This window comes from Dipodomys ordii, unplaced genomic scaffold (assembly GCF_000151885.1).
Source record: "Dipodomys ordii isolate 6190 unplaced genomic scaffold, Dord_2.0 Scaffold30, whole genome shotgun sequence".
In the NCBI taxonomy this organism is placed as follows: domain Eukaryota; kingdom Metazoa; phylum Chordata; class Mammalia; order Rodentia; family Heteromyidae; genus Dipodomys; species Dipodomys ordii.
Genome location: NW_012267246.1, coordinates 6,615,738 through 6,625,159, shown reverse-complemented (window position 1 = coordinate 6,625,159; position 9,422 = coordinate 6,615,738). Strand labels below are relative to the sequence as shown.

At 34.2% G+C, this 9,422-nt stretch overlaps 1 protein-coding gene across 1 annotated transcript in view; it reads left to right on the top strand.

Moving 5' to 3' along the window:
- Si (sucrase-isomaltase (alpha-glucosidase)) overlaps positions 1-9,218 on the top strand; it is a 90,724-nt gene extending 81,506 nt beyond the window's left edge. The window contains exons 41-46 of the mRNA XM_013016144.1: positions 1,226-1,232; positions 1,549-1,673; positions 4,099-4,187; positions 7,384-7,433; positions 7,642-7,809; positions 9,150-9,218. Coding sequence (XP_012871598.1) covers positions 1,226-1,232; positions 1,549-1,673; positions 4,099-4,187; positions 7,384-7,433; positions 7,642-7,809; positions 9,150-9,218 — 508 coding nt within the window. The remainder of the gene's footprint in view (positions 1-1,225; positions 1,233-1,548; positions 1,674-4,098; positions 4,188-7,383; positions 7,434-7,641; positions 7,810-9,149) is intronic.
- Positions 9,219-9,422: the final 204 nt, after the last annotated feature.

The following is a 9,422-nucleotide window of genomic DNA, read 5'->3' as shown; positions in this document are numbered from 1 at the left end:
TGCAGAAGCTCTGCAACTTCATGCAATCTCATTTGTCCAACCTTTCTTTGATTTGTTGTGTTTCCTGGTCTCTGTTAAGAAATTTTCGGCCTGTGCCAAGGAGACCTAGAGTTTCTCGTATTCCATTCTATAATGTTTTCAGAGTGTCTGTTTTGACTCCGAGGTCTTTGATCCATTTGGAGTTGATTCTGGTGCAGGGTGATATATAAGGAGCTAGCTTTAGTTTTCTACAAGTTGTTAACCAATTTTGCCAGCACCATTTACTGAAGAGGCTGTCTTTCTTCCATTCTATTTTTTTAGCTCCCTTATCGAAGATTAGATGGCTATAGGTCTGCAGGTTCATTTCTGGGTTTTCAATTCAATTCCATTGGTCCTGAGGTCTGTTCTTGTGCCAGTACCAAGCTGTTTATAGTAGAGTTAGAAATTTGGTATTGATATTCCTCCATCAGTGTTCTTTCTGTTGAGGAGCATTTATGCAATTTGAGGTTTTTTTATTGTTCCATATGAATTTTTGGATTGCCTCTTCTATTTCCTTGAAGAATGAGGTTGAAATTTTGATAGGTATCACATTGAATTTGTAGATATCCTTGGGAAGTATTGCCATTTTCATGATGTTAATCTTTCTAATCCAGGAGCATGGGAGTTTTTGCCATTTTCTAAGTTCTCTTTTGATTTCCTTTTTCAAGTTTTTAAAGTTTTCATAATAGAGGTCCTTCACTTCTTTGGTTAAGTTAATTCCTAGGTTTTTTTATTTTTTGTGGGGCTATTACAAATGGATTACTTTCCTAATTTCAGCCCCACTTTTCTCATTGTTGGCATACAGAAAAGCCATTGATTCGTGGGGATTCATTTTATACCCTGCTACTTTGCCAAAGTTTTGAATCCGCTTGAGTAATTTGGTAGTGGAATCTATGGGCTTCTTTAAATACAAGATCATGTCATCTGCAAAGAGGGAGAATTTTATTTCTTCTTTCCTTATTTGCATCCTATTTGGATGTTTGCATCTTGTCTTATTGCTGCAGCTAGGCATTCTAATACTAGATTGAAGAGAAGTGGAGAGAGTGGACATCCTTGTCTTGTTCCTGAGTTAAGAGGAAATGGCTTTAGTTTTTCACCATTGAGTATAATGCTGGCTGTAGGTTTGTCATATAGATCCTTTATTGTATTGAGGAATGTTCCGTGGATTCGGATGTATAACATTTGATTTATAGTTGTTCTCAATAAGGATACAGGTTGACCCATTGTAATAATGAGATGTGTAAGACACTATGTTGAAAACGAACTTTACAACTTTCAGGGGTGAGGAGGGGGAAGGGAGGATTTGGGGAGGTGGGAGGGAAGAGATGGTAGGGGAAAAACAAAGGAGGGGGTGGTAACAATGCTCAATAGGAAATGTAATCATTGGCTTACTCATATAACTATAATCCCTCTGAACAGTATCTTCACAATAAAAAAATAAATTTAAAAAGTTCCCCCTCAATTACCAACATTGTGAATGATTCTATTTCTTCTTTCTCTTGTTTTCCTAACCATTTCATCCATTTCCAGGGCGAGGAGATAAATATCAGAGGTGGATACCATACTTTTTCAGCTCCTTTTGATATGATAAATCTACATGTGCGAGGTGGCTACATCCTGCCATGCCAAGAGCCAGCTCGGAACACATTTCATAGGTGAGCGACACTCTTTCCAGGGCTCTGATTCAACTTTGCAATGTAGAGTGCAGAGATGACAGAATGAAGGAGGCCTTTAATATTTTCATGACTTTCAAGCTAGTTAATAGGGTCTGAGTATGTACTTGACTCTCAAGCACCTTATTCTGTCACACAATCACCTGTGTGGACGCAGATGAATAGAACAACCTCCTAGGCAGCACAGCAAGCACAAGAGCATCATTGTTAGTGGCAGTCCCCTGAAGCAGAAGAACATCAGTGTTGGTGGCAGTCCCCTGGAAGGACCTCAGGGCACCCAGGCAGGTGCTGTACTGTGCATGTAGCAGGTTTGTGGCCTAACTAAGGAGCCCCACATGTCAGGGAACTAGATAGTTTATAATAAACTGTAAACAAACCACCTGGGGAAGAGACTTTATTATACAGGAGAACAAAAAATAAGCCAACAGAGATATATTTGTAAAAATCCAATCTTCTCCTCCAGTACTCTTTAATTTTTTTTTAAGCCTCAAAAAAAAAGTTCTGGAAAATAACTTCAGCACCTCAGTAGGTGGGAATATGTGGCAATTCAAGAGATCCTGAGGAAATTGGCTTCCGATGAAATTTCCTTTTGTAAAGGAAGACAGCTTCCCGGAGTGAAATACAAATTCAGACTTGAGAGCCTATGTAATAACGTGAAGAAGAATTGACAAGCTAATATTGTGTCTTCTCAGTGGCGTACTTGGCTAGGTGATCTGTTTTTAGTCCTCCCTCTGATATGTGGAATAAATTGTTGCTTTATTTTTTATAAGACATTTAAAATAGAATAGCTTCACATTTCAGCAACAGGAGAGAAAGGCAGAGTTTTCTATGGAACGCCCATTGTCACAGCTGAAAATGTCTGACAATGATGAGCCAGCATGAACTTACCTCAGTAGCCCAAGTTCAGCATTCACAAGTGTCCACTCATGTTGTCTTACATGTTTTAGGTTTAGATAATGATGATGACCTGTAGGATCTATTATAACCTCCTATAGGACAGTTTTCCTCTCCTTCTCCCTCTCCCTATCCTTCTCTGTCTGTCTGTGTTTGTGTGTGTGAAGGGAGAAATTGACATGTGCAGCATTGGTTGTGGATATAGCTAGCTAGCTTGCTATAGCTATTTATAGCTGTCTCTAGATCTATTTAGATCTAGATCTATTTAAAGATCTATAGGTAGATCTAGATTTATCGATGTCTAGATATCTATAGAGAGAGATAGGTCTCTCTATAGATATATAGATATCTATCTAGATTTAGAAATTGATAGATATAAACATTTACATATAGATATACATGTAAATGTTTATATCTATCATATAGAGATATATATATATAGCCACATATAGAGATATATATATATAGATGTACATATAGAGATATATATATATAGCCACATTATATATATATATATATATATATATATATAAAACAATACAAATTGTGAAAATTTTTCATCTAAAAATGTAGTTAGTGTTGGAAAATTGTGGATTAAACCAGTTTTTTCATGAGTCTCTCTTGATACAATGATAGAGTTCTCTTTTACCCAGTGGATATTAACAAATATATACAGTCATGGTGACAGGTTAATATCTTGTTTTTGAAGAAACTTGTAGTTTCTGATTCTGGGTACTTTCAAACATCCATGACAACCAGTCCTTTACCATTTGTGATTGGAGAAGGCAGAGAATAAAACATTGTTGGTTTGAGAAATTCTTCTTTGGGAATTTGAGGCTGTCACACCAAACTGCCCTAATATACATGCCATAATATAAATGCCATAAGTTGTCATAATATAAATACTATGATATAAGTTGTCATAATATACATGCCATCATATAAGTTGTCATATAGAAATGCCATGATATAAGTTGTAATAATATAGATGAGGACACTTCAATACTCTTCAATTTTAAAAGACATTCATGGTACTATGTATGAAAAATTATGAATTTTAGCTGAGCACAAGTGGCTCACACCTCTGATCTTAGCCACTCAGGAGGCTGAGACCTGTGGATTGAAGGTCAAGCCAGCTGGGGCAGGAAAGTCCATGACAATCTTATCTCCAATAAACCACGCAGAAAAAGCTGGAAGTAGATCTTTGGCTCAAATGGTAGAGTGTTAGCTTTGAGCACAAAGAGAATCAGGTATAGCACCCAAGCCCTGAGTTTAGGACTGGAAAAAAAATTTAAAAAAAAAGGAAAGAAAGGGAGGAGGAAGAAATTGATTTTACGGATTTAGGTGTTACCAATTCATTTAAGAAAAGATGTATGTCTTGATTTTTGTGTAAATATTTGTGTTCTAATTAATTGGTATTTATATTTGTATGACATTGGATTCATGCACAGATGTCATATGCAAAAATACCATTCCACAAATGTACAGGAAATTATCTATTTCTTTCTTATAGTCGAAAAAACTACATGAAGCTCATCGTGGCAGCAGATGACAATCAGATGGCAGGAGGTTCTCTGTTTTGGGATGATGGCGACACTATCAGTGAGTGCTCAAACTAGCAGATAAATCTAATCATTAACCTAGATAATCCTTCAAACTGTTTACATTAGCTGGTAGTATATACTAGAGTCTGAGCAGAAAGCTAAAAGAGCCTACTTATTAATTGTTTCAAGTTACACAATGATTCCGATATTTAAAAACTCCCATCTCATTTTTAAATACATTTTAAATACATTACATTTTAAATAATGTAAGAGTTTCCTGGCAAGGGTCACCCACAGCAGAATAGAACACATTTAGCTGTATCAGCTCAAAATGCTTAGCAAGATACATTCAGTGCTAAAGACAAGCAAAAACTACATGCCCCAGGTGTCCCTTGAGCAAAGAAAGTACAAAACCAAAAGACCTGATTTTGAGTTAGGCCTCTGTACATTGTGGATTAGTTTCACTTCTTTGTTTGGTTTATTAAAAATATTCAGTATTAAGATATATCATTACACATGCATCTATGCTTACTTCAATTATGACTGTACCTGAAGAGGATCCAGGACAGCTAAACTTTGAGCTATGAGGCTGCCGCTACCTGTCCTTTGGTATCATGGAGAGTTAAAAGTTTGCTGACCACTAGTATTAATACTCTAGTCAGTAAAGCTGTCACTTTTTTTTGAGGGGGATGTGGCATTCCTGGGACTTGAACTTAGGGTGGGGGCCCTGTCCCTGAGCTTTTGTGGTATAGTGATTTACAACTTGAACCACAGCTCCACTTCTGACATTTTGGTGGTTCATTGGAGATGAATCTCATGGACTTTTATGCCCAGGCTGACTTCAAACAACAATCCTTAAATCTCAGCCTCTTGATCAGCGATACATGTACAAGCCACCAATGCTCAGCTTACACAAAACTTTTTAATATGAACTAACATCTGTAAGAAATTGAAGATCTTAGGGCTGGGAAGGTGGCTCAGTGGTAGAGCACTTGCCTTGCATGCATGAGGCCCTGGGTTCGATTCCTCAGCACCACATAAGAAAAAATTAAAAAAGCCGAAAGTGGTGCTGTGTGTCTCAAGTGGTAGAGCGCTAGCCTTGAGCTGAAGAGCTGAGGGACAGCACCCAGGCCCAGAGTTCAGATGTCACAACCAGACCACCCTCCTCCCCCCAAAAAGAAAGAAATTGAAGATCTCTTGGACTAGTTTTCTGAAATATAAATTATATATAATACATATAGTAAATTATGTATATAATAATGGATTATATTTACTCTATATTGTAGTATAGAGTACATCTAATTATAGAGTAGATTATATATAATATATAATAGATTTTTCTTACAGCAACATGTGTATGTATCTTTTTTTCATATTGCTTCTATTTACTGACATGAGTGGAGGTTTTGTCTTCTTTCTTGCTTTTCAGTGTTGGTTACTGTGTGTAAATAAAATATTTCCTAGGAATGTACAAGGAAGAGGAAGAGGTCACAATGCATGTGTGTGTGTGTGTGTGTGTGTGTGTGTGTATCTTCAGGTCAAATTAAGTGTTTTGCCACCATAAGAAATAAGTCTGTTAGTAAATATATTATGGTTGATAAAATAATGCTATGCTAATGAGAAGCATCTAATTGAGGGAAAAATAAATCTTTCTCCTAACATTTTCATGTAGTAAGTGTGGAAATCAATCTTCTTCCTCAGGCCCTCGATGGTGATTAACACAATAATGAAATTCTTCACAGTTTCCAGTATTTCTTTTCCATTTGCTCCACAATTTCCCAGGAATGTAAAACTTGAGAGATTCACATTTTGTATGATTCACATGATTCACGTTTTTTGGAATGATTGAATATCATAATGTAACAATATTTTGGGATTATTATTAACAATTAAAATTATTAGCAATAATTTTGAGATATTGAATATCATAATTTAACCTACTTAATGCTTTATAATGTATAAGTAGGGAGTGTTTCTTTCAGAAATATTTTTTTCCTCATTAAAAAAATATCAGGCTACAAGCAGACTGTATGGCCTTTATCTGATTCAGTTCCCAGGGCTGAGTCTGGAAAGTAATAGCAAAGTCATATATTTATTTATGATCTCCTCATGAAAACATACATTTGTTCTGGGCAATTACAATGATTTTTTTGGGTTATATTTCACAGTGTCAGTATATTTAATATAATTAAGTATAAGGTTTTCAAATAATGCTCTGGGAATTTCTTGACTGGATATAAACCTTAATACAGCACAAATAGTTTTCTGTGGTTACTGTGTTGGCTTTCTACTGCAATCAGCTGCTAAACATCCACCTGTCTTAAACAAACACATATCAAATCTGTTGTAGACTATTATTTTCCTTCTCAAAAATATCAAAGGAACACACAAATGAAGTTATTTTAAAACTTTGGCTGTTGTAGCTTCACAAAGTTATAACCACATAAAATGTCAACCTGTCCTATTTATCCTAAAGAAACAATTTAATATATGCCATTCACAAAGGTCATATGCATTCTTGTTCTCTTATGTAAGCAAAATACCCACATTTTCCTAATAATCTATCCCTATTTTTTAACCTAGTTCTGTGCTTAAAATGACTAAATTAGGCTACTATTTTATATTTACATGTTAAGACTAAAATATGTATGGCACATTAACACTTACATATCTTATTATTTGTTTACACTTTACTCTGCAGGAAACTTGGCAGAGTATCAGTGTTATTACCAAACATTTCACAGCAAAATATTTTTCAGTAATTAATGAGTACAGTGCTATATTTATAGGTCAAAGAGGAGTTAAAATGTATTGGCTTTTCCATGTTGTTTTCATGTTTTATTCATTCACTTAACTACTATTCTTTCTCTATCCACTATGATATTTGTATATGAATATGTTAGAAATCAAGAAAAACTGGGATTGTTTACAGACCTTATGAGTAATTAGATTTTTACTTTTGACCTTTTATTTTGAGACTTTTCTCTTTTGAACACTGAGTTATATTAAATCATGGTATAGCTTTGATAAAATACTTTAACTCTGTCAAATAGAATTATTTAATTAATGTCACTTATGGGATTATTATGTCAACAATGAACTTTAGGTAGATTGAGACATAGATGACTTTTTATCATTTTTATTTTAATCAGAAATGCATCAAGAAAATTTTCCTTGGAAACTAAAGTCATTTACACTGATATTATTGTCCTTTGAAAATAAGAATCCATCTCTTTTTTTTTATTTTTCTACAGATACCTATGAAAGAGACATGTATTTACTGGTGGAATTTAATTTAAACAAGGTATCTCAGATTACTTATAAACCATTCTGTTAAAGTATGTGTAAATTTTTATTCAATATTTATTATGGAACATACTTAATTCAAGTGCATGGTTTCCTGGACTATGTAATAGATGATATTTAGCAGATAAAGTTTTCCAAAACAATTAATTTTTGTTCTACAATGAAAGAGTTTTTTAAATTATTTATTTTTTTCTTCACCTTTGTAGACCACTTTAACGACCACCATATTGAAAAATGGTTACAGAAACAGAGATGAAACTAGGCTTGGAAATATCGCAGTGTGGGGAGAAGGGAGCACTGCTATCCATGAGGTTTCTTTGAGACGCAATGACAATATTGAGGCACTTCCCTTTAGTCATAATACAACCACCAAGGTAAGTGATGGACATTGTTAAAAGGACACCGTTCAACACATCCATGTCCACTTCTCAAGCATGTTAGACAAATTTTAAGATTCATTTTTAACACCTGTATTAATAGTAAATGTGTCAATTTGGGTCAGATTGGCTGTGTCCACGGTGAAAATCTGATCTCATAAAACGCTTAGGAGAGCATGATGTGTAACAGGCATTAAAATGTTGATACTTTTCGCTTCCTCTTCTTTACATAGTTGATCATTAAATACAGACTTTCTGAGCAAAGGCACAGAATGTGCTAAAGAAAAATTAGTAATTATGTGTGATCTTACTAAATCATAAAATTATTAGAGATGACTGCCTACAGCTACAGCTACTTTATTGATTATCTTCATTATATGCCTTATATGGTCAATTGGAAATATTTCCAATGAAAGAAATGTATAGGCAATATTAAAATAGTTTGTGCTTCTGTATGAAGATGGCATAACAAACCCACTGAAGTTAATAGGGGGAAGAGAAATGAGGGAAGAGAAAGCAATAGAAGACCGTTTAACAAAATTATAATATATGCATGTGTGAAATACCATATTGAAAACATTTTGAGAAATAAATATAGGAAATAAAATGAAATAAAAATTTAAAAAAACACAATGAATGACATTAAAAGCAGGCTGAGTTGTTGGGAGGGATGCCAGCTTAGTAGGAGAGCCAATAGAGAAGTTGCAAAGAGTGGATGTGGTCAATCATGTATGTGGTCAATGATGGTCAATCAATGATTACTTGGTAATCATGAATGACAAGAGAACAACAAAACCTATTGACACAGTTTTAAGAAGGGAACTCAGCAAATGAGGAAAAGATACGGAGATGGCAGTTGATTTAGGTTGTGGTATATTTTATGTTTGAACTATCACACTAAGTCCCCTTAAGCCAACTAATACATGCCAATACAATAAAATCTCTGTAAACTACTGTTAACATGTGCAAAGTGCAATCATTGGCAATCAAATAAGCTTCTAAAATCCCCTTGGATCAAAGTAAAGGAAGATATATTTTATAATCCATATTTTGGGTTTGAGCAGTTGGAAAAATGTAAAGGAGAGAAGTAGAGAGGATGTTGTAGGACCACTCTACCTCATGTTTACCAATTATGTGGAAATAATAATGTCATTGATATTGACAATTGGTTAATAATCTTGGGTTTTCCATGTCATTTAACATCCATTCTACTTTTGAATAAAAGGCTATCAAATAAAGAAATATCTCGATTACATAATTTGTAAAATAGAAATCATCTTTGGTTAAAAAAGTGTGGTTATGGTTATATAATTAATTGTGATTTTATTCTTTTTTAGATATTAGATATCAACCTAAGAAATCATAATGTTACTCTGGATGAACCAATACAAATCAGTTGGTCATGAAACTCACTTTTGGTTGGATTTCTTGAGGAGAAATGAAAACTGGATCTGAATTATGTTTCCCTTGCCATTGTCTTCAAATGTTCTCTAAAGCTTTCATAGTAATTATCTAAAATTATAGAACTAAGTACATCACTAGTACTTTGATTTTATTATAATAATATGGCCAAGTTTCAACTGTTAAATATATTGAGATCCGAATAATGA